At 52.4% G+C, this 23,514-nt stretch overlaps 1 protein-coding gene across 5 annotated transcripts in view; it reads right to left on the bottom strand.

The window, feature by feature from the left end:
* Window positions 1-1,354: 1,354 nt before the first annotated feature.
* LOC142466675 (uncharacterized) overlaps window positions 1,355-23,514 on the bottom strand; it is a 27,764-nt gene continuing 5,604 nt past the window's right edge. For 2 of the 5 annotated variants that reach the window (XM_075571955.1, XM_075571954.1), the window contains 3 exons: window positions 11,594-11,778; window positions 4,499-4,656; window positions 1,355-4,151 (listed from right to left, as the gene is read on the bottom strand). In XM_075571955.1, the coding sequence (XP_075428070.1) occupies window positions 1,702-3,768 (2,067 nt within the window). In that variant the 5' untranslated portion in view covers window positions 3,769-4,151; window positions 4,499-4,656; window positions 11,594-11,778 and the 3' untranslated portion in view covers window positions 1,355-1,701. Of the gene's footprint in view, window positions 4,152-4,498; window positions 4,657-11,593; window positions 11,779-13,986; window positions 14,121-23,514 lie in introns of all 5 variants that reach the window. The other 3 variants (XM_075571957.1, XM_075571956.1, XM_075571958.1) reach the window with 3 other exon arrangements.

Genomic DNA, 23,514 nt, shown 5'->3' on the forward strand with positions numbered 1-23,514 from the left:
ATCCCTAATACCAGTGTTTTCAGTTTTATATATTATTTTTACTCAATTGCGAGTTTTAAAGAAGTTTAATTTAGGTACTCTTTCTCTCTGAATTTCTATAACTAATGTCCATCCCCCAAGATCTATTCCTTCACCATTTCATTAGCATATAGATTTTCATATGAAGCTATATATACTTGCTAGAAGTCATATGTAAATCTATGGTTTATTCTAAACTGTGAGATAGCATTATACATCGTTTTAAAGTGTGATTTTTCGGTGTGCTTAACTTTTGTTTCTTTATTTTTAGAGCCTGTCTGCATCAATATATGATATTAAAGTTTATTAATTTTAGTGTTTATCTTATGTATGTTTAATTGTTGATCGAGCGCCCCCACGGGATGACTAAGTGTCTCTCCAGGTGGGGGGAGTTGAAGTCAATCAGCCCGGCCAATAGCAGTAATGCTGTGTGTATAAGAACCGCCCTCGGAACCTCCTCCTTCATTCCCTGACGAAGTACGGAAGTACGAAACGCGTAGGAGAGGGCGCGTTCCTTCATTCTTATAATTGTGTATCCCCATTGCGGTTTTAAATCGAACATTTGTTCTGCTACGGGACGTGTTTGGGACTCTGTGTGCCGCTGGACTGCTGAGTGTGAGACAGTGACGCATCAAAGACGCGACCGGCATAGAGACGCCGCCTGATGACGTCAGACGCCAGCGTGGAGTAACCCGGAAGCAGCGTGGCGATCAACCCTGCTGAGAGCTCCGTGACGGTGTGGGAAGGTTCCCCAACGCTGAGCTGCTTACTCTGGAATCATACACCAGCATTCTGAGGGTGAACGTCCTGCAACCGGTGTTTGAATCCTGCTGTGCCTACAGAGTGGTAACATGTCCCTAACATGTCATGCTATTAACCCTTATTGTTGATGTACGTGCAATACTCACCTTTATACTATAAATAATTTTTTAATACACTACACAATGGTTTTTTTGCGCTGTTCTTTTTTTGTTTCTATGTGTAACCTGTGAAATAGATGGTCAGCCCTTGCTGCTCTCTAGAGATAATAAAGGAACATGACGTAGGGTATATAAAGGCGGCTGCATTAATGTCCCTCACTTGGGACGTTAGTCTGTGTCTCTGTCCTCCAATTCAGTATTCAAAGGACGTCTTGGACATTTGGTCGCGGCCGTTTCGCCGCGACTCACCCCACCGCCGACCACTTCGCTGCTATGGTAGGTGCCTAAACCCCCTACCATAAAACCCATAAATCCTAAGTCCCCCCTTACCCTAAATCCCCCCCCACCCTAACCGCTAAATGCACTTTAATGAACCCCCTAAACAGTAATAACATTAACATTAGAAGCAACTGGTGGCGGAGGGTCCGTCTGCGGCCTAACGCCGCGGCCAGATGGTCGCGGCAAAACTATTCTGATTCAAAGTTAAGTGTTACTACATACCGCCTCAGCATAATGGGAAAAGCACATTTTATTAGAACCAACAGCATAGAAATATATAACATTATTAAGAACAATATTTTTCTTTAATTTAAAACTACAATAAGAATGATACAAATAACCTGCATTTAAAACTTTACAACTTTTTATCCTTTTAAAATGCTTTTTCTATGCACCATAAACTAAAGTTAATTTTCATTGAGATTTAGCGCAACACAGATACACGTGTGCACTTATATGTGAGCGTCTTAGTCGCTGGTTATCCCTACACATGCCTGGCTTTAGAGATAGGTCTTTCCACTCTGTGTGTCCTCTTGTGTTTCCTCAGGCTAAATAAATGACTAAATCCCTTCCCACATTCCCCACATACATGCGGTCTCTCCCCTGTGTGTGTCCTCGTATGTGTGTTCAGGTGGGTTAAGTCCCTAAATCCCTTCCCACATTCCCCACATACATGTGGTTTCTCCCCTGTGTGTGTCATCTTGTGTGTGTTCAGGTTGCAAAACTGACTAAATCCCTTCCCACATTCCCCACATACATACGGTCTCTCCCCTGTGTGTGTCCTCGTGTGTGTGTTCAGGTGGGTTAAGTCCCTAAATCCCTTCCCACATTCCCCACATACATGCGGTCTCTCCCCAGTGTGTGTCATCTTGTGTGTGTTCAGGGTGGATACATGACTAAATCCCTTCCCACATTCCTCACATACATGCGGTCTCTCCCCTGTGTGTGTCCTCTTGTGTGTGTTCAGGTTGGTTAAGTCCCTAAATCCCTTCCCACATTCTCCACATACATGCGGTCTCTCCCCAGTGTGTGTCATCTTGTGTGTGTTCAGGATGGATAACAAACTGAATCCCTTCCCACATTCCCCACATACATGAGGTCTCTCCGGGGTGTGTGTCCACCTGTGTTTCCTCAGGCTGGATAAATCACTAAATCCCTTCCCACATTCCCCACATACATGCGGTCTCTCCCCTGTGTGTATCCTCGTGTGTGTGTTCAGGTGGGATAAATAACTAAATCCCTTCCCACACTCCCCACATACATGGGGTCTCTCCCCAGTGTGTGTCCTCTTGTGTTTCCTCAGGCTGGATAAATCACTAAATCCCTTCCCACATTCCCCACATACATGCGGTCTCTCCCCTGTGTGTGTCCTAATGTGTGTGTTCAGGTGGATTAAGTGCCTAAATCCCTTCCCACATTCCCCACATAGATGAGGTTTCTCCCCTGTGTGTGTCATCTTGTGTGTGTTCAGGGTGGATAACTGACTAAATCCCTTCCCACATTCCCCACATACATGCGGTCTCTCCCCTGTGTGTGTCCTCATGTGTGTGTTCAGGTGGGATAAGTCACTAAATCCCTTCCCACATTCCCCACATACATGAGGTTTCTCCCCTGTGTGTGTCCTCATGTGTGTGTTCAGGTGGGATAACTGACTAAATCCCTTCCCACATTCCCCACATACATGCGGTCTCTCCCCTGTGTGTGTCCACTTGTGTTTCCTCAGGCTGGATAATTTACGAAATCCCTTCCCACATTCCCCACATACATGCGGTCTCTCCTCTGTGTGTGTCCACTTGTGTTTCCTCAGGCTGGATAAGTCACTAAATCCCTTCCCACATTCCCCACATACATGCGGTCTCTCCCCTGTGTGTGTCCTCGTGTGTGTGTTCAGGTGGGTTAAGTGCCTAAATCCCTTCCCACATTCCCCACATACATGAGGTTTCTCCCCTGTGTGTGTCATCTTGTGTGTGTTCAGGGTGGATATTTGACTAAATCCCTTCCCACATTCCCCACATACATGCGGTCTCTCCCCTGTGTGTGTCCTCATGTGTGTGTTCAGGTGGGATAAGTAACTAAATCCCTTCCCACATTCCCCACATACATGAGGTTTCTCCCCTGTGTGTGTCCTCATGTGTGTGTTCAGGTGGGATAAGTCACTAAATCCCTTCCCACATTCCCCACATACATGAGGTTTCTCCCCTGTGTGTGTCCTCATGTGTGTGTTCAGGTGGGATAAGTTACTAAATCCCTTCCCACATTCCCCACATACATGAGGTTTCTCCCCTGTGTGTGTCCTCATGTGTGTCCTCATGTGGGTTAAGTGCCTAAATCCCTTTCCACATTCCCCACATACATGAGGTTTCTCCCCTGTGTGTGTCATCTTGTGTGTGTTCAGGGTGGATATTTGACTAAATCCCTTCCCACATTCCCCACATACATGCGGTCTCTCCCCTGTGTGTGTCCTCATGTGTGTGTTCAGGTGGGATAAGTAACTAAATCCCTTCCCACATTCCCCACATACATGAGGTTTCTCCCCTGTGTGTGTCCTCATGTGTGTGTTCAGGTGGGATAACTGACTAAATCCCTTCCCACATTCCCCACATACATGCGGTCTCTCCCCGGTCTGTGTTCTCTTCTGTGCGTTCTGGTCTGATAACTAAGTCAGACTCTCCCCACTTTCTCCAAGATCTGTGGCAGCAGCTAATATATATTTTTTGGAATGAGAAGCAGTTACATTGTTTATTAATTGCCTTGACTGGTTGAAAGATGCATTTTCTGTCATATTTATTGGAATGTTGCAAGATTGTTCTGTCCTCCTCTTTTCCATGTAATCATTTGGGTGTTTGAACTTCAGATGTTTGAGGAGGTAATCCTGAGTGCTAAAAGCAACCTTCCAGTGTTGGCATGGGTGGATTATTGGAGCTTGTCTTTGTACTAGACGAGACAAAAAAAATACATATTTCGAAAATTGGGTGAAATTAGGCATTAGTTATCAAAAAAAGTGTGTGCGCGCCAAGCACACACATTTTAAGAGAAACTTCGGTGTCCTTTTTACAGAAATTGTATTTGTGATGGGGATGTTTTTATTTAAAATCCATACACAATTTCAGTGAGAAAATACATTTTGTTTGGCGCAGCAACACTGATTCATTGCATGGTAATAAGGTACTTCTTTTATGGGCGGCAATATGGCATTTTTGGTTACTGTATAAGAATACAGGAAGTAAATATATTTTGAAGGAACTCAAAGATGTTAGAATAGAATTAAATCTGTTACTTACCTCCCAGGCTGAAAAGTCATTAAGTAATAAGGTGTGCAGCGCACAGCAAAGATGAAAGAGCAGGTCTTGCAATAATATCCTTTATTTTTCAAACATCTGGTTGTGGGACAGCAGCAAACTTCAACGCGTTTCGTTCAAAAGAACTTTTTCAAGAAGTGCTGTTACAGTAAAAGGGTCAGTTTAAATACAGCTGTTCGCCCCGTTTTCGCGCCAAAACTGACGTCATGATGCGTCATTGAACCAATAGAATTCATCAGGCCGCGCATGCGCGGCGCGCCAGAGTGTCCCTGAATCCCCAACAAGCCTCAGCCGAGCTCAATCAGAATCGGCATGCCTCTATGTGCAGCCTCTGCTGAGAGCACGCCTCTGATGGCTCTGTAGGATCCTCCACACTCCCCGTTTTCCGCGCATGCGCAATGAGGCCACCGAGTCCCCCAGCCTAGGACATAGATGACAGTCCACAGCCTGCCAGGGGAGACACATAAAGTTATTTGTACTATGTGGAAGATGTTATACCACTGGAGGCACTGAAAAAGCTGGGCAAACAGCTCACAAACCACCACATACATTACAAAGCCAAAGTGCAACTATACATAGATCAAAAGTGATGTACAAAATATTCTATAGACTACTAAACTTAAACATATATAACTAAGGTCAAGAATGTACATATTTATTTACACAGTGCAAATTTAAAACGAATCAACATATATGAAAATATGTATACTTATATAAACTAAACATAAATATATATGTGGGTTTAAACAACTTAGTATAACAAATGACTTTATTGATTAAAAATTATGATTTAAAAAAATATATATATAATAAAGATATATATATAAAGCAATTAAAACAAATTAAAAAATGTTTTTATCTTATACACATATTTGAAGAACAGCAGATTGCTTGCTCATATTAATGGAATGGAGATTATTTTATCTTTAACATTTTTAGGATTAATACATCATTATGGAGTAGTGTATTATTATTGTGGATATTGGTCCATATACATAAAAGGTTGTTCTAATGGACAATCTTGTTGTACTGTGGTCAGATCAATGAGAGCATAAGGACATTTGATACAATATGCATAATTCAAGAAAATCAGACACCCCTGAAAATAGCTAGTAAACATATAGTGTAAGCTAAATACAGCTAAACAGCTAATAGCAGGGCAGCAAGAATCCACTAATGGTACAGTTAAAGCTGAACACAGCTTGCAAGAAAGCAGCTTGCAAATGAGCACCAAGAGTCCACACAGTCAGTGAAAGGTTAATGAGAAAAATAAATGAAATGGTCAAACCCTCAGTGGCTCTGCTCCTTCAGCTGCTTGTGTGGAGTGCCTCAGCTATTTTCAGGGGTGTCTGATTTGACCAGGTATATGGGAAGGGAGGCTTAGGGAAGTACCTCTCTGTCTTTTTGGACCAGGGGGAATGGGCCAGATGAAGAGGTAGTCCCTCGAAACGTCGCCCCCCTAGCATACTTTCCGTTCTCCGTTTTTTTTGTGTATATTCCTTGTGTTTCATGTTTTTTCCCCTTTTCCTTCTTCCCCCCCCCCCCACCCCTCACTTTGTGACATGCCCATTTGTGATACTGGTTTCTGCAAACACATTTGATTTATTTCTGGTTCATTTTATTATTAAATGTTTATTCTGCATTACAACTGTTTTCATCATTTAGCTATTAGACAGTGAGTGCTGGTACTTACGTAGATTTGTTAGTACTATACAGGGGAATAAGCGTCCCCTTTTGTTCCGTGCACCCTGCAATTGCATATATTTAACACCATCAGAGTGCTGTCTATCGTCCCCTTTTACCCTTCGGTTTATATTGTTGTTTCAAGCTCTGAAAGAGTTTCTAGCAGACTCACATTTAGTAAACTAGGAAAGAAAGGATCCCTTTGTGTGGCACTAGAGAGACACCTTAAATTAAAATATTAAATCTTTATTAGGATTAACTAAAAATATAACAGTTTTGACAGCACAAATATTGAACAAAACACAGATAAAAACAATTAAAAATAAACAGAAGAGGTGTGGGTAAGTGTAGCTAATCTAACTAGTTGTGCAGTGGTTTATAATAGAACAGACAACTAGATAATCTGTACACTTCATATCAAGATTGTATTTGACAATGTAACCATCCACTATCCTGTAGTAAATGACTTGCAGGATATTGCAGCAATACCTGATGGCTAGTAGGTAAGTGAAGCTCGTTAATTGATGTCTGGGGTGTAGCCCTTGATGTAAGGAGGAACCCTGTAGAGCAGGCCTGCACAACTTGTAAAACGAGAAGGGCCGAACTACTCCAAGGAAAACAGATTTAGACCGCACGGGTAAAATCATAATCATCATCATTATATCTCCCCCAGCACCTCATCATCCTCATATCTCCTCCAGCACCCCTCATCATCCTCATATATCTGCCCCAGCACCACTCATCATCTTCATATACCTTCCCCAGCAACCCTCATATCTGCCCCAGCACCCCTCATCATCTTCATATATCTCCCCCAGCACCCGTCATCCTCATATCTCCCCCTGCACTCCTCATCATCAACCTTTGTGTGACTCACCCTCTCTCACACCACATCTCTCTCCCCCTCACCCATACACAATATTCCCCCTCCACATGACACAATACCCCCCTGCAGACCACAAACATCCCACCCCCCTGCAGATCACACACATCCCACCCCCCTGCACATCAACCCCCCTGCACCTCACCCCACTACACCTCACCTTCCCCCCTCCCCTGCACCTCACCTTCCCCCCCTCCCCTGCACCTCACCTCCTCCCCCTCCCCTGCATTTCACCTTCCCCCCCCTCCCCTGCATCACACCTTCCCCCCCCCTCCCCTGCATTTCACCATCCCCCCCTCCCCTGCATCACACCTCCCCCCCTCCCCTGCATCACACCTTCCCCCAATCCCCAGCATCTCATCTTACTCTCCCCCCTCACCTGCATCTCACCTTCCCCCAATCCCCTGCATCTCACCTTACTCTCCCCCCTCACCTCACAGCGGCAGAGCAGGGAGGACAAGCATGCGCGCAAGCAGCGGGCACCGGAAGTGCCACACGGATAAATCTTGCAGTCCTGAGAGCAGGCTCGAGGAGGAGGTGGAGAGCGGGCTTGCGGGGGGGAAAGTGGGCTCGTGGGGGGGAGCAGGCTCGGGAGGGAGGACGGGAAAAGCCACCGCGGGCCGCACAATGAGTGCAGGCATGCCGCATGCGGCTCGCGTGTTGTGCAGGCCTGCTGTAGAGGGACCCCTTACCACAAAACTGCTTGTATTTACAGCTGTTTGGCCAGACTGAGAACACAGTGTGCTGCCCTGCAAAACGCAACAGAGCAGCCACATAGGTACTACTGAGACACGCTAGAATGAGATGACATTAGTTTAGCTCTCAATCAGGTATACCATAACCTGGGGTCAGCATGCTGTTGCTGCCCACAGAGGCAGTCTACGAAGCACTTGGACCAGGAGCGAGCCCACACCTCTCCAATGAGCCGACGTCACGAAGGCGGTGACGTCAGACGTACCCTACATACGTTTCACCGTTCGTGGCTTCATCGGGGACGAGTTCCAAGGGCTACAAGTGGGAGTTTTATGCGCAAGCGTTGCTATAAAAACCGAGCGCTTGCAGACGCTCATTGGTTCTTAGACTGGCCAAGCGCATGTTTGAGAATAACACGCCCCTAATGACGCTTCGTTACTGCTCTATGATATACAACTCATAATCGTGGTATAGAGAAGCTGTATTAAGCACACTGTATAGAGAATGCCACTGTAGAACCCATATTAGTCCAGATAAATAGCCAGTAAATGTTAATTCATGGGTATTGATGTTCCTTAATGTAACTCATACATGGCTAAACTGGTACAATCTCATAGGTAATACTACGTGCCTTCTCTTGCTGACTAAGGCTCCATTGATGAAAGTTGGATACCAGCAATACCTACATAAATAATAGGTTAGGTAATTATATGGTCCATAGCTATCCTTGCACCATAAACCATGTACCACATTGCTGTGTATCAAAGTTGATGAACAAAGCTGAGTCTCTAATAAAAATCCCAATTCATTACCTTGAATAATGAATAATAGTATGGCTGTATGAGAGATGTTGCAGACTGGCTAGTATAGTGGTGTGGACTCTCTCATGACCAGTCTAATACTAAAGATTGTCTCCTGTATTGTAATTTACAGTTCTGTCAATGGACAGAAGAGATTCCTCACCATAAACAGTTGCTTTGGTGTATCCCGTAGTACTAAGGTATAGTGTCAGGTGCTGTCGGTGATACAGGTACCAAATTAACCCGATTAGTGATATGAGTACCAGGTAACCCCAGTGAATCTCTATATCTACAGGTGATGGGGAAAATACCAATGATATTACACATATAGGGTCATACTGCAGATAACGGGTGAACAAAAAGTCCTCGTTCAATCCTTTTGAAGTTAGGGTGGATAGTGTAAAATTCCTACTTGTAGCCCTTGGTACCAGCCCCTGATGAAGCCACGAACGGTGAAACTAACGTAGGGTACGTCTGACGTCACCACCTTCGTGACGTCGGCTCATCGGAGAGGTGTGGGCTTGCTCCTGGTCCGAGTGCTTCGTAGACTGCCTCCGTGGTCAGCAACAGCACTCTGACCCCAGGTTATGCTATACTTGATTAGTTTAGCTCTCAATGTCATTTCATTATAGCTTGTTTTAATAGTACCTATGTGGCTGCTCTGTTGCTTTTTGCAGGGCAGCACACGGTGTACTCAGTCCGACCAAACAGCTGTAAATACAAGCAGTTTGGTGGTAAGGGGTCCCTCTGCAGCAGGCCTGCCCAACATACGGCACGCGGGCTGCATGGACTCCCGGTGCAGCCCGTGATGGCCCCTTTAACCCCCCCTCCGCTTCCTCTGTAGAGAAGGAGTGCGGCCAGCGGTGTGACGCACTCCCCCCCCCCCCCCCCCCCCCCCTGAGCCCGCTCTAGTATAGGGCTGAAACACTTCCCCCCCCCCCCGAGCCCGCTCCAGTATGACGCGCTAACGCGCTCCCCTCCCTTGAGGTGCTGACGCTCTCCCCCTCTCACTCCCCCCCGAGCACGCTCCTGACAGCTAACGTGCTTCCCCCTCCGAGCCCGCTCCCGCACCAGCAGTTACAGCACTAAGGCACTGATGCGCTCCCCCCCCATCATCAAGGCTGAGGCCTGCCGCCGTTGCTTCTTCCCCCGCCGCCGCTTCTTTTGCCGCCGCCGCCACAATCAGGTAGGCATGGGGGGGGGGGGGGGGGGGGGATGGATGATGAGGGAGACTGAAAGGGACTGGGGGAAATGAAGGGTGCTGGGGGACATGAAGGGTGCTGGGGGAGATGAAGGGTGCTGGGGGAGATGAAGGGTGCTGGGGGAGATGAAGGGTGCTGGGGGAGATGAAGGGTGCTGGGGGAGATGAAGGGTGCTGGGGGAGATGAAGGGTGCTGGGGGAGATGGAGGGTGCTGGGGGAGATGGAGGGTGCTGGGGGAGATGAAGGGTGCTGGGGGAGATGAAGGGTGCTGGGGGAGATGAAGGGTGCTGGGGGAGATGAAGGGAGCTGGGGGAGATAAAGGGAGCTGGGGGAGATGAATGGTGCTGGGGGAGATGAAGGGAGCTGGGGGAGATGAAGGGAGCTGGGGGTGATGAAGGGAGCTGGGGGAGATGAAGGGTGCTGGGGGAGATGAAGGGTGCTGGGGAAGTTGAAGGGTGCTGGGGGAGTTGAAGGGTGCTGGGGCAGTTGAAGGGTGCTGGGGGAGTTGAAGGGTGCTGGGGGAGTTGAAGAGTGCTGGGGGAGATGATGAAGGGTGCTGGGGGAGATGATGAAGGGTGCTGGGGAAGATGATGAAGGGTGCTGGGGAAGATGATGAAGGGTGCTGGGGAAGATGATGAAGGGTGCTGGGGAAGATGATGAAGGGTGCTGGGGAAGATGATGAAGGGTGCTGGGGGAGATGATGAAGGGTGCTGGGAGAGATGATGAAGGGTGCTGGGGGAGATGATGAAGGGTGCTGGGGGAGATGATGAAGGGTGCTGGGGGAGATGATGAAGGGTGCTGGGGGAGATGATGAAGGGTGCTGGGGGAGATGATGAAGGGTGCTGGGGAAGATGATGAAGGGTGCTGGGGAAGATGATGAAGGGTGCTGGGGGAGATTATGGAGGGTGCTGGGGGAGATGAAGGGTGCTGGGGGAGATGATGTTTTGTGCATTTTTTTGTATGTCTGCGGTCTCACCAAATAAACCCCATTTTATTCAACAATGTTGTCCTGCCTATTGGATTGATCCAAGAAGGTATAAAAGGTGTTAAAAGTGCTGGTCTTCCGTGACAGGCTTTTAAAAAAAGAAATTTATAAATTGAATAATATATGCTGTTTTACCCGTGCGGCCCAAATCTGTTTTCCTTGGAGCATTGCGGCCCTTCTCACTTTACAAGTTGTGCAGGCCTGCTCTACAGGGTTCCTCCTTACATTACGGGCAACACCCTAGACATCAATTAACGAGCTTCACTTACCTACTAGCTATCAGGTATTGCTGCAATATTCTGCAAGTCATTTACTTCAGGATAATGGATGGTTACATTGTCAAATACCATCTTGATATTAAGTGTTCAGATTATCTAGTTGTCTGTTATATTATAAACCACTGCTCAACTAGTAAGATTAGCTACACTTACCCACACCTCTTCGGTTTATTTTTAATTGTTTTTATCTGTATTTTGTTCAATATTTATGGTGTCTAAACAGTTATATATTTAGTTGATCCTAATAATGATGTAATATTTTAATTTAGGGTGTCTCTCTAGTGCCACACAAAGGGATCCTTTCCTTCCTAGTTTACCAATTGTCTCTACTTCCCTGTGAGCACCGCCCTCCCTACACTGTTTGGCTATAATTTATTCCATTTTTGGTTATCGCAGCTTGAAGTATTTGGCCCTTTGACACAAGTCAGGTTTAGTGATATTAAGTTCTAGTTGACCGTAATGGTGTATATAGATCTAACACTATTTGCAATTTAACATCAGAAATAAGACAAAAGAGATTTAAAAACCACGTAACACACATATTCCTGATTACCTTGTGCTGGTGCGTTACTTTTCCATAGCGCACCCCCTTGATACCAAGCTCTTTCCCATATTCATCTCCAAACCAGGAGCTCTATGTGTGGGGGGAGGTCTGTGCAGGTTCTGTAGGAGATTATCCTGTGGTACTGCAACGCCACAAGGTTCTGTTCTTCCTCGTTTCTCACACAATTTACAAACCTAAAATTGGGACAGTTAGTGAGGTCTCAAAGTAATGTCTATTTTATAAAGGAAGAGCTGAAAAAAAATACAAGTTGATAATAATGTGACTTGTCTTTTCTTTCTTCTCTACCGTTTTTGAGAACAGAAGTTAATGGAGAGCAATGTATATACGATGGCTCACTTGTATGTACCCACAGTTTGATTGGAATGGGAGCCACAGGCCACACCAGTGACTACTTTCTTATTACAGGCAGTCCTCGGTTATCCGACACAATGCGTTACTCAAAATGGCGTTGGATAGCGAAACGTCTTAAAGCGAAACACGATTTCCCATAGGAACGCTGTTTAAATGAAAGGTTCCGTTCCTGAAGACATTTTTAACACTAAACTACACCAAATATTTTATGCAGGCAATAAAATACGCAGCACATACAAATTATATAGTGTATATACTGTATTATATATAAAATATAATATATTATATAGTATTATATAATATAATATATATTATATACACATAAACAACTTTGCAAAGCGTTATAAGAGTGTTGGATAAGCCGTTTTGGCGTTGTAAAAATGAACATAGGTATGCATTGCATAGCGTTGGATAAGCCATTCGGGTTAAAGCGAAGCGTTGTAAAACGAGGACTGCCTGTACTTAAAAAATAAATTAAAAACACAGTTTTAATTAAAAAGTCCCCGACAAGATGACACAACTGACACAAAGGTGAGTTTTCTTCCAGTGGAACTAAACAGAAAGTGGGGTTGATGTAACAAGGTGTTGTAGCAGGAATGTGTTCCATTAGCAACCTGAGCTTATAACATGCCCTGGACTGATTTGGAAACTGGACTATAGAAAAAGCCTTGAGCCACAGTCTAATGAGGTAACAATGTCAGTTTGGGTTTCAACCCCCCCCCCCCCCCCCCAGCCATGCACATCCCATCGCTCCACATAGACCACAGATCGCGGACCCGTGCACGAGCCATCAGGCAGTCAGACAAGCCTGCAGCAGTGACCACTGGGGCCGTTAGCCCAAGGCCGAGCTCGCACTGACTGCTACGGCCGCGCTCTCCCATGCGCGCCTCTGCCGCGGGTTCCTGCAGCCCAGAGATCTGTGCTCAAGGTGCAGGAGTAGGGTCGTGGCAGACAGTTGCGGGTGCCGTCCCCCGTTCCTCCCCCTTTTTATTATTATACTCTGTGACCTGTGTGCGGAGAGCGGGGACTGGAGAGCCGAGGGGGATGGGGGGGGGGGGATGCTGTGTAAACAAACACAAAAGAAAAGCATAATTGTGCGTGTGTGTGTGTGGCTGGAGCAGGGAGCTGCCGAGTCTCTGTTCACTTTCAGCAGCCAGTGAGGGGAGAGGTGCAAAGAGCTGCTGTGATCACATGCTCATTCCCATTTACTTGAGTGGCGGTTAAAGTTGCAATTGAGGCTATTGCATTTTAGTGAATCTGCAGATCAGTACCTGAGAAGCAAATAAAGGGGTGTGGGAGGAAGGGGGATACAGAACACAAACAGCAATAGAAACACAGTAAGAGAAACCATGTGAGACGGGTAACTCTTCTCCTGAGGGGTATTGAGGAAATTATTTAACAAGCTGTTTGGGGGATAAATAAAATGAATATTTCTGTTTCTTCAGTAGTTTCGGGAGGTTTTGCAAGGATTTGGAAAGACAATAAGTGATGGTAATGGTCACAGAGTAATAGTCTGGAGAATATAGATTTGGCATTAGCTGCCCAGTAAACCAGGTAAAGTAGTGTAGGTGACAGCAACCAAAGTTATCCGTAATGTCAACAGCTGCCTCTGGTTAAATAAGGCTTTGAAAAGTGTGGCCCTGCGTTCCTAAAACGGGGGAAAGACTTGTGTGGGGTGAAAGGAAAAGGAGCGCTTAGGATAGCTAGCAAGGAGAAAAGGCTGATTGTACAATCTCTTATGGTTTTGTAATCTCAGGATTTATTTAGACTGAAGCAGAGTAGAAAATGGTATTTAAAGGGGCAGTCCCTCCTAGGAATAACGTGACCCAACAACAATGGCATATTTAATAGGTTAAATGTAGAGAATTGTCAAGTTAAAAAACTTGTTTAGCAAATAAAGAAAATAACACTTCCATAGAAAACAAAGTAATTATAATGTCCCTCATTAGTCAAACACATACAAGTTCCTGGAGAAATATAGAACAGGATTTCTTTCACAATACACAAATAAGTAAAACAGTTATTTTAACCTTTTGAGTGACGGAGGGGTCATGTGATCGCTCCCTCACTGATGACAGAACGGACGGGGAGACCCCCCTCCCTTCTATCCCACGTAGTGATAGATCCGTCCTGCCCTGCAGAGGAGCACAGAATGTCATCTCCCCTAGGAAAACCAGCAGGATTACTGTGACGTAGCTATTACATCATAGGGCCAGACGCGGTGACATAGCAGCTAAATCAAAAGGGCACCCAAAGGGTCAAATGGTGATTTCATCCTTTTCCAGGAAGTCATGTACTCGAAGTGATTTCATGTTTTCCCGCCGCCAGGTTGGATTTAAAGCAGCTGTTCAAGCTGCCCTTTAAAAAAATAACCCTCTGGTTAGCCTCTGTCTAAAAGCTGTGTTTAAAACAGCATGCATTGGCTTGAGGATCTGCTTGTGTAATACGAGCTTGAGACAAAAGGTGGCACTGAGTGTCCATTTGCATGTCATTTCCCAGAATCCCTTGCTGCAGTGGAAGCGCTGTATGCTGGGCGATAATGGGGAAAGACAGGGTTGCAGACCTGTCTAAGACATGCAAATGAACATACAGTAATATTTACAGATATATATATATGTTTCCCTTCAATATGCGCATCAATACAATCCCAACCCTGACAAAAGATTACTTAAGTTGCGGATCGAGCCGTTCTCCTGTGATCAAATCGGCCAAGATTCGCTCGAGGTGTCACTAAATCACTGTGTAATGAGTCAGTGGAACATATTTATATTAATATGTGTTCCACTGACGTGTGCTCGCTCCCGAGCCCTGGTCCTGTCTCCTGGGGCTTCTCCAGCAGCAGCAGAATCTCCCTGTCGCAGTAAGTATTGTGACTTGAATCCAGGTATATGCGAGTGGATATTCCAGAGATACAAATGAAATAGCATGAAAGTGATAGGGAAATAATCTATAGATGTACTCACACGGCCATGTGTGGTACTAGGATTAAATAGTTATTGGTTTAATGACATTAAGTCAGCCCTATATAAGTATGTATTCCCAGGTCTTCTGCATGAACCGGACAAAGGATTACTAGATCCGAAACGCATTGTTCATGCAGAGACCTGGACCGGAAGTGTTGTCTGACTGCGTCAGGACACCGTAACAGGCGCCAGCGTCTAGGGATTGCAGTCCTGTGTACCGGGAGCACACTGCACCAGAGAACGTGAGGCTGGCGTCGTGGTCCTGGAGCAGCTATCCATATGCAAGTTCTAATGTTATACACTTTTATCTTTAATAAATCCTTTTTAAACCTGTGTGTGTGGCGCTGTCTCGCACTGTATGTGGAGACGTGAGGTGGGGGCCGGGAGGAGACTTGAGGGGGGGGGGCCGGGAGGAGACGTGAGGGGGGGGGGGGGGCTGGGAGGAGGGTGGGGGGGGCTGGGAGGAGGGTGGGGGAGGGCTGGGAGGAGGGGGGGGGGGGGCTGGGAGGAGGGGTGGGAGGCTGGGAGGAGGGTGGGGGGGGCTGGGAGGAGGGTGGGGGTCTGGGAGGAGGGGGGGGGTCTGGGAGGAGGGGGGGGTCTGGAGGAGGGGGGGGGGCTGGGAGGAGGGGGGGGGCTGGGAGGAGGGGGGGGGGCTGGGAGGAGGGTGGGGGGGAGCTGGGAGGAGGGTGGGGGGAGCTGGGAGGAGGGTGGGGGGGGCTGGGAGGAGGGTGGGGGGGGCTGGGAGGAGGGTGGGGGGGGCTGGGAGGAGGGTGGGGGGGCTGGGAGGAGGGTGGGGGGGCTGGGAGGAGGGTGGGGGGGGCAGAGAGGAGGGTGGGGGGGGCTGGGAGAAGGGGGGGGGGCTGGGAGAAGGGGGGGGGGCTGGGAGAAGGGGGGGGCTGGGAGGAGGGGGTGCTGGGAGGAGGGGGGGGCTGGGAGGAGGGGGGGGCTGGGAGGAGGGTGGTGGGGGGGGGGGGGCTGAGAGGAGGGTGGTGGGGGGGGGCTTGGAGGAGACGTGAGGAGACGTGAGGGGGGGGGGCTAGGAGGAGACGTTAGGAGACGTGAGGGGGGGGCCGGAGGAAACGTGAGGGGGAGGAGACGTTTGGAGATGTGAGGGGGGGCGAGGGAGACGTGAGGGGGGGGCGAGGGAGACGTGAGGGGGGGCGAGGAGACGAGAGGGGGGGGGGCGGGAGGAGACGTGAGGGGGGGGGCGGGAGGAGACGTGAGGGGGGGCGGGAGGAGACGTGAGGGGGGGCGGGAGGAGACGTGAGGGGGGGGCGGGAGGAGACGTGAGGGGGGGGGGCGGGAGGAGACGTGAGGGGGGGGGGCGGGAGGAGGCGTGAGGGGGGGGGGCGGGAGGAGGCGTGAGGGGGAGGGGCGGGAGGAGACGTGAGGGGGGGGGCGAGGGAGACGTCAGGGGGAGGGGGGGCGAGGGAGACGTGAGGGGGGGCAAGGGAGACGTGAGGGGGGGCGGGAGGAGACGTGAGGGGGGGGGCGGGAGTAGACGTGAGGGGGGGGCGGGGAGGGAGACGTGAGGGGGGGCGGGAGGAGACGTGAGGGGGGGGGCAGGAGGAGACGTGAGGGGGGGGCTGGGAGGAGACGTGAGGGGGGGGCTGGGAGGAGACGTGAGGGGGGGGGCTGGGAGGAGACGTGAGGGAGGGGCTGGGAGGAGACGTGAGGGGGGGGGCTGGGAGGAGACGTGAGGGGGGGGGGCTGGGAGGAGACGTGAGGGGGGGGCGGGAGGAGACGTGAGGGGGGGGGCTGGGAGGAGACGTGAGGGGGGGCGGGAGGAGACGTGAGGGGGGGCGGGAGGAGACGTGAGGGGGGGGGCGGGAGGAGACGTGAGGGGGGGGGTGGGAGGAGACGTGAGGGGGGGGCGGGAGGAGACGTGAGGGGGGGGGGCGGGAGGAGACGTGAGGGGGGGGGGCGGGAGGAGACGTGAGGGGGGGCGGGAGGAGACGTGAGGGGGGGGGGCGGGAGGAGACGTGAGGGGGGGGGGCGGGAGGAGACGTGAGGGGGGGGGCGGGAGGATACTTGAGGGGGGGGCGGGAGGAGACGTGAGGGGGGGCGGGAGGAGACGTGAGGGGGGGGCGGGAGGAGACGTGAGGGGGGGGGCGGGAGGAGACGTGAGGGGGGCGGGGAGGAGACGTGAGGGGGGCGGGAGGAGACGTGAGGGGGGGGGCGGGAGGAGACGTGAGGGGGGGGCGGGAGGAGACGTGAGGGGGGGGCTGGGAGGAGACGTGAGGGGGGGGGCTGGGAGGAGACGTGAGGGGGGGGGCGGAGGAGACGTGAGGGGGGGCGGGAGGAGACGTGAATGGGGGCAGGAGGAGACGTGAGGGGGGGCGGGAGGAGACGTGAGGGGGGGCGGGAGGAGACGTGAGGGGGGGCGGGAGGGAGACGTGAGGGGGGGGGCGGGAGGAGACGTGAGGGGGGGCGGGAGGAGACGTGAGGGGGGGCAGGAGGAGACGTGAGGGGGGGCGGGAGGAGACGTGAGAGGGGGGCGGGAGGAGACGTGAGGGGGGGGGCGGGAGGAGACGTGAGGGGGGGCGGGAGGAGACGTGAGGGGGGGGGGGCGGGAGGAGACGTGAGGGGGGGGGCGGGAGGAGACGTGAGGGGGGGCGGGAGGAGACGTGAGGGGGGGGGGCGGGAGGAGACGTGAGGGGGGGGGCGGGAGGAGACGTGAGGGGGGGGGGGCGAGGGAGACGTCAGGGGGAGGGGGGCGAGGGAGATATGAGGGGGGGGCGAGGGAGACATGAGGGGGGGCGAGGGAGACGTGAGGGGGGGCGAGGGAGACGTGAGGGGGGGGCGGGAGGAGACGTGAGGGGGGAGGCGGGAGGAGACGTGAGGGGGTGGGCGGGAGGAGACGTGAGGGGGGGGGCGGGAGGAGACGTGAGGGGGGGGGGCGGGAGGAGACGTGAGGGGGGGGCGGGAGGAGACGTGAGGGGGGGGGCTGGGAGGAGACGTGAGGGGGGGGGCTGGGAGGAGACGTGAGGGGGGGGCTGGGAGGAGACGTGAGGGGGGGGCTGGGAGGAGACGTGAGGGGGGGGCTGGGAGGAGACGTGAGGGGGGGGCTGGGAGGAGACGTGAGCGGGGGGCTGGGAGGAGACGTGAGGGGGGGGGGCTGGGAGGAGACGTGGGGGGGGGGCGGGAGGAGACGTGAGGGGGGGGGCGGGAGGAGACGTGAGGGGGGGGGGCGGGAGGAGACGTGAGGGGGGGCGGGAGGAGACGTGAGGGGGGGGCGGGAGGAGACGTGAGGGGGGGGGGGCGGGAGGAGACGTGAGGGGGGGGCGGGAGGAGACGTGAGGGGGGGGCGGGAGGAGACGTGAGGGGGGGCGGGAGGAGACGTGAGGGGGGGCGGGAGGAGACGTGAGGGGGGGCGGGTGGAGACGTGAGGGGGGGGGGCGGGAGGAGACGTGAGGGGGGGGCGGGAGGAGACGTGAGGGGGGGGGCGGGAGGAGACGTTAGGGGGGGGCGGGAGGAGACGTGAGGGGGGGCGTGAGGAGACGTGAGGGGGGGGCTGGGAGAAGACGTGAGGGGCGGCTGGGAGGAGACGTGAGGGGGGGGGGCGGGAGGAGACGTGAGGGGGGGGGGCGGGAGGAGACGTGAGGGGGGGGGCGGGAGGAGACGTGAGGGGGGGGGCGGGAGGAGACGTGGGGGGGGGGCGGGAGGAGACGTGAGGGGGGGGGGAGGAGACGTGAGGGGGGGGCGGGAGGAGACGTGAGGGGGGGGCGGGAGGAGACGTGAGGGGGGGGCGGGAGGAGACGTGAGGGGGGGGCGGGAGGAGACGTGAGGGGGGGGGCGGGAGGAGACGTGAGGGGGGGGCGGGAGGAGACGTGAGGGGGGGGCGGGAGGAGACGTGAGGGGGGGGCGGGAGGAGACGTGAGGGGGGGGCGGGAGGGGACGGCGGGAGGAGATGTGAGGGGGGGGCGGGAGGAGACGTGAGGGGGGGGCGGGAGGAGACGTGAGGGGGGGGGCGGGAGGAGACGTGAGGGGGGGCCGGGAGGAGACGTGAGGGGGGGGGGCGGGAGGAGACGTGAGGGGCGGGAGGAGACGTGAGTGGGGGGCGGGAGGAGACGTGAGGGGGGGGGCGGGAGGAGACGTGAGGGGGGGGCGGGAGGAGACGTGAGGGGGGGGGGCGGGAGGAGACGTGAGGGGGGGCGGGAGGAGACGTGAGGGGGGGGCGGGAGGAGACGTGAGGGGGGGGCGTGAGGAGATGTGAGGGGGGAGACGTGAGGGGGGGGGGCGTGAGGAGACGTGAGGGGGGGGGCGTGAGGAGACGTGAGGGGGGGGCGGGAGGAGACGTGAGGGGGGGGGCGGGAGGAGACGTGAGGGGGGGGGCGGAGGAGACGTGAGGGGGGGCGTGAGGAGACGTGAGGGGGGGCGTGAGGAGATGTGAGGGGGGAGACGTGAGGGGGGGGGGGCGTGAGGAGACGTGAGGGGGGGCGGGAGGAGACGTGAGGGGGGGGCGGGAGGAGACGTGAGGGGGGGGCGGGAGGAGACGTGAGGGGGGGGCGGGAGGAGACATGAGGGGGGGGCGGGAGGAGACGTGAGGGGGGGGCGGGAGGAGACGTGAGGGGGGGGGCGGGAGGAGACGTGAGGGGGGGGCGGGAGGAGACGTGAGGGGGGGGGCGGGAGGAGACGTGAGGGGGGGGCGGGAGGAGACGTGAGGGGGGGCGGGAGGAGACGTGAGGGGGGGGGCGGGAGGAGACGTGAGGGGGGGGCGGGAGGAGACGTGAGGGGGGGGGCGGGAGGAGACGTGAGGGGGGGGGCGGGAGGAGACGTGAGGGGGGGCGGGAGGAGACGTGAGGGGGGGGCGGGAGGAGACGTGAGGGGGGGGCGGGGAGGAGACGTGAGCGGGGGGGCGGGGAGGAGACGTGAGGGGGGGGGGGCGGGAGGGAGACGTGAGGGGGGGGCGGGAGGAGACGTGAGGGGGGAGCGGGAGGAGACGTGAGGGGGGGGGGGGGCGGGAGGAGACGTGAGGGGGGGGCGGGGAGGAGACGTGAGGGGGGGGCGGGAGGAGACGTGAGGGGGGGGGCGGGGAGGAGACGTGAGGGGGGTATATATATACAGTATATATATATATATAGTTGCATGATGAAGCCACAGTACAAATTCATGGGTGAAGGGTGGGGTATCGTGCCTGTGTGGCTTAACCCCTTAATTACCTTTGCGGTTATTATCCGATAAGGTGTTTTAAGGGGGTTAATTGATATCTGAATGTACTTGCAATGTATTGGCTTGGTATTGGCTATGTCTTGTGTGGGCAAGAGAAGGAAGGAAGGCGCTGGCGACGGACACTTCGTATTGATGAGGTCAGTAGTACTTTATTTATTTGTATATGCTAGTTAATGTTTTTAATAATGGGCAATTAATCTATTATCCATATCTGGATAATAGTTATTTTGTACATTATTGTACTGTAGGTGTTGGGGGGGGAGGGTGTATGTATTGAATGTATAGGCCAGGTTTATTTTTTTTACATTCAGGGTTAGTTCCGTGGTTCTGCGTGGGACCTCTGGAGACCCCCTCCGGGTATTCTCGGGAATTCCAAGGGTATCAGGCTGGTGGTTCCACGGGTGACACATGCGGGGATGATGATGTGTGGTCCCACTTCTGTGGGGGCCACCGCGGACCCGTAGTCTAAGGGGGATGACGATGTGTGGTCCCACTTCTGTGGGGGGCACCGCCGACCCGTAGGTGCAGGGATGATGATGTGTGGTCCCACTTCTGTGCGGGCACTGCGGACCCGTAGTGAGCACCCGTGAGTTCCCCAGACCCCCGAGGGAACCACCCGAGGCCCCGCAGACACCTGTGGGTTTGACCCGGGGCTCCCAGACATCCTTGAGCCTTTAGGGGGTGCCGGTATCCCTCTGCTCTGCTTGGTTTACAGGCCGCGATCACGTGATCGGGCCCTTTAAACCAAGCAGAGGGATACCGGCACCCCCTAAAGGGGCCTGTATCTCGGGGAGCAGGGGGGGTCCCCAGACCTGAAACCAACGCGGTTTAGCTCCGGAGACCCCCCTGCACATCTACACTATCAATAAAAATGTATTTCAAATGTATTTATTGTCATTTATTTATTTAGATTTTTTTTTTTTTTTTTTTTGACGGCTGCTGTGTGTGAGTTTTTTTTTATTGTGGGTAGCGGGGGTGGGTGAATGGGGTATTAGCCCCCAACGGTGCTTGTTTAGGGCTTGTGGGGGGGGTAGCGGGAGGGCTTAACCCCTTCATGACCGTAGCGGTATTAACTGCTACGGTCGTGATGGGGTTAAGTGCACCCGCAACCCCCCCGCAAGTCCAAAACTCACACCAAGGGCCAAATACCCCCCTCACCCATCCCCACTACCCACAATAAAGCGGGGCACGGTGGGTTAACCCCATCATTGCCTTAGCGGCTATCCGCTATGGTAATGAAGCAGCATTTCTGTATTTTTAATAATATTGAGCAGGAGCAGGGGGGGTCCCTGGAGCATTAATTTCTGGCTCAGGGAACCCCCTTGCTCACTGTACAATATTATTAAAATACAGAAATGCTGCTTCTTTACCATAGCGCATAGCCGCTAAGGTAAGGAACGAGTGTTTATTTATATATGTGGTACTTCCCTAAGCCTCCCTTCCCATATACCTGGTCAAATCAGACACCCCTGAAAATAGCTAGTAAACATATAGTGTAAGCTAAATACAGCTAAACAGCTAATAGCAGGGCAGCAAGAATCCACTAATGGTACAGTTAAAGCTGAACACAGCTTGCAAGAAAGCAGCTTGCAAATGAGCACCAAGAGTCCACACAGTCAGTGAAAGGTTAATGAGAAAAAATAAATGAAATGGTCAAACCCTCAGTGGCTCTGCTCCTTCAGCTGCTTGTGTGGAGTGCCTCAGCTATTTTCAGGGGTGTCTGATTTGACCAGGTATATGGGAAGGGAGGCTTAGGGAAGTACCTCTCTGTCTTTTTGGACCAGGGGGAATGGGCCAGATGAAGAGGTAGTCCCTCGAAACGTCGCCCCCCTAGCATACTTTCCGTTCTCCGTTTTTTTTGTGTATATTCCTTGTGTTTCATGTTTTTTTCCCCTTTTCCTTCTTCCCCCCCCCCCCACCCCTCACTTTGTGACATGCCCATTTGTGATACTGGTTTCTGCAAACACATTTGATTTATTTCTGGTTCATTTTATTATTAAATGTTTATTCTGCATTACAACTGTTTTCATCATTTAGCTATTAGACAGTGAGTGCTGGTACTTACGTAGATTTGTTAGTACTATACAGGGGAATAAGCGTCCCCTTTTGTTCCGTGCTCCCTGCAATTGCATATATTTAACACCATCAGAGTGCTGTCTATCGTCCCCTTTTACCCTTCGGTTTATATTGTTGTTTCAAGCTCTGAAAGAGTTTCTAGCAGACTCACATTTAGTAAACTAGGAAAGAAAGGATCCCTTTGTGTGGCACTAGAGAGACACCTTAAATTAAAATATTAAATCTTTATTAGGATTAACTAAAAATATAACAGTTTTGTACAGCACAAATATTGAACAAAACACAGATAAAAACAATTAAAAATAAACAGAAGAGGTGTGGGTAAGTGTAGCTAATCTAACTAGTTGTGCAGTGGTTTATAATAGAACAGACAACTAGATAATCTGTACACTTCATATCAAGATTGTATTTGACAATGTAACCATCCACTATCCTGTAGTAAATGACTTGCAGGATATTGCAGCAATACCTGATGGCTAGTAGGTAAGTGAAGCTCGTTAATTGATGTCTGGGGGTGTAGCCCTTGATGTAAGGAGGAACCCTGTAGAGCAGGCCTGCACAACTTGTAAAACGAGAAGGGCCGAACTACTCCAAGGAAAACAGATTTAGACCGCACGGGTAAAATCATAATCATCATCATTATATCTCCCCCAGCACCTCATCATCCTCATATCTCCTCCAGCACCCCTCATCATCCTCATATATCTGCCCCAGCACCACTCATCATCTTCATATACCTTCCCCAGCAACCCTCATATCTGCCCCAGCACCCCTCATCATCTTCATATATCTCCCCCAGCACCCGTCATCCTCATATCTCCCCCTGCACTCCTCATCATCAACCTTTGTGTGACTCACCCTCTCTCACACCACATCTCTCTCCCCCTCACCCATACACAATATTCCCCCTCCATATGACACAATACCCCCCTGCAGACCACAAACATCCCACCCCCCTGCAGATCACACACATCCCACCCCCCTGCACATCAACCCCCCTGCACCTCACCTTCCCCCCCTCCCCCTGCACCTCACCTTCCCCCCCCTCCCCTGCACCTCACCTCCTCCCCCTCCCCTGCATTTCACCTTCCCTCCCCTGCATCACACCTTTCCCCCCCCCTCCCCTGCATTTCACCTTCCCCCCCCTCCCCTGCATCACACCTCCCCCCCTCCCCTGCATCACACCTTCCCCCAATCCCCAGCATCTCACCTTACTCTCCCCCCTCACCTGCATCTCACCTTCCCCCAATCCCCTGCATCTCACCTTACTCTCCCCCCCTCACCTCACAGCGGCAGAGCAGGCAGGACAAGCATGCGCGCAAGCAGCGGGCACCGGAAGTGCCACAA

The sequence above is a fragment of the Ascaphus truei genome, chromosome 15 (genome assembly GCF_040206685.1).
Source record: "Ascaphus truei isolate aAscTru1 chromosome 15, aAscTru1.hap1, whole genome shotgun sequence".
Lineage (NCBI taxonomy): Eukaryota > Metazoa > Chordata > Amphibia > Anura > Ascaphidae > Ascaphus > Ascaphus truei.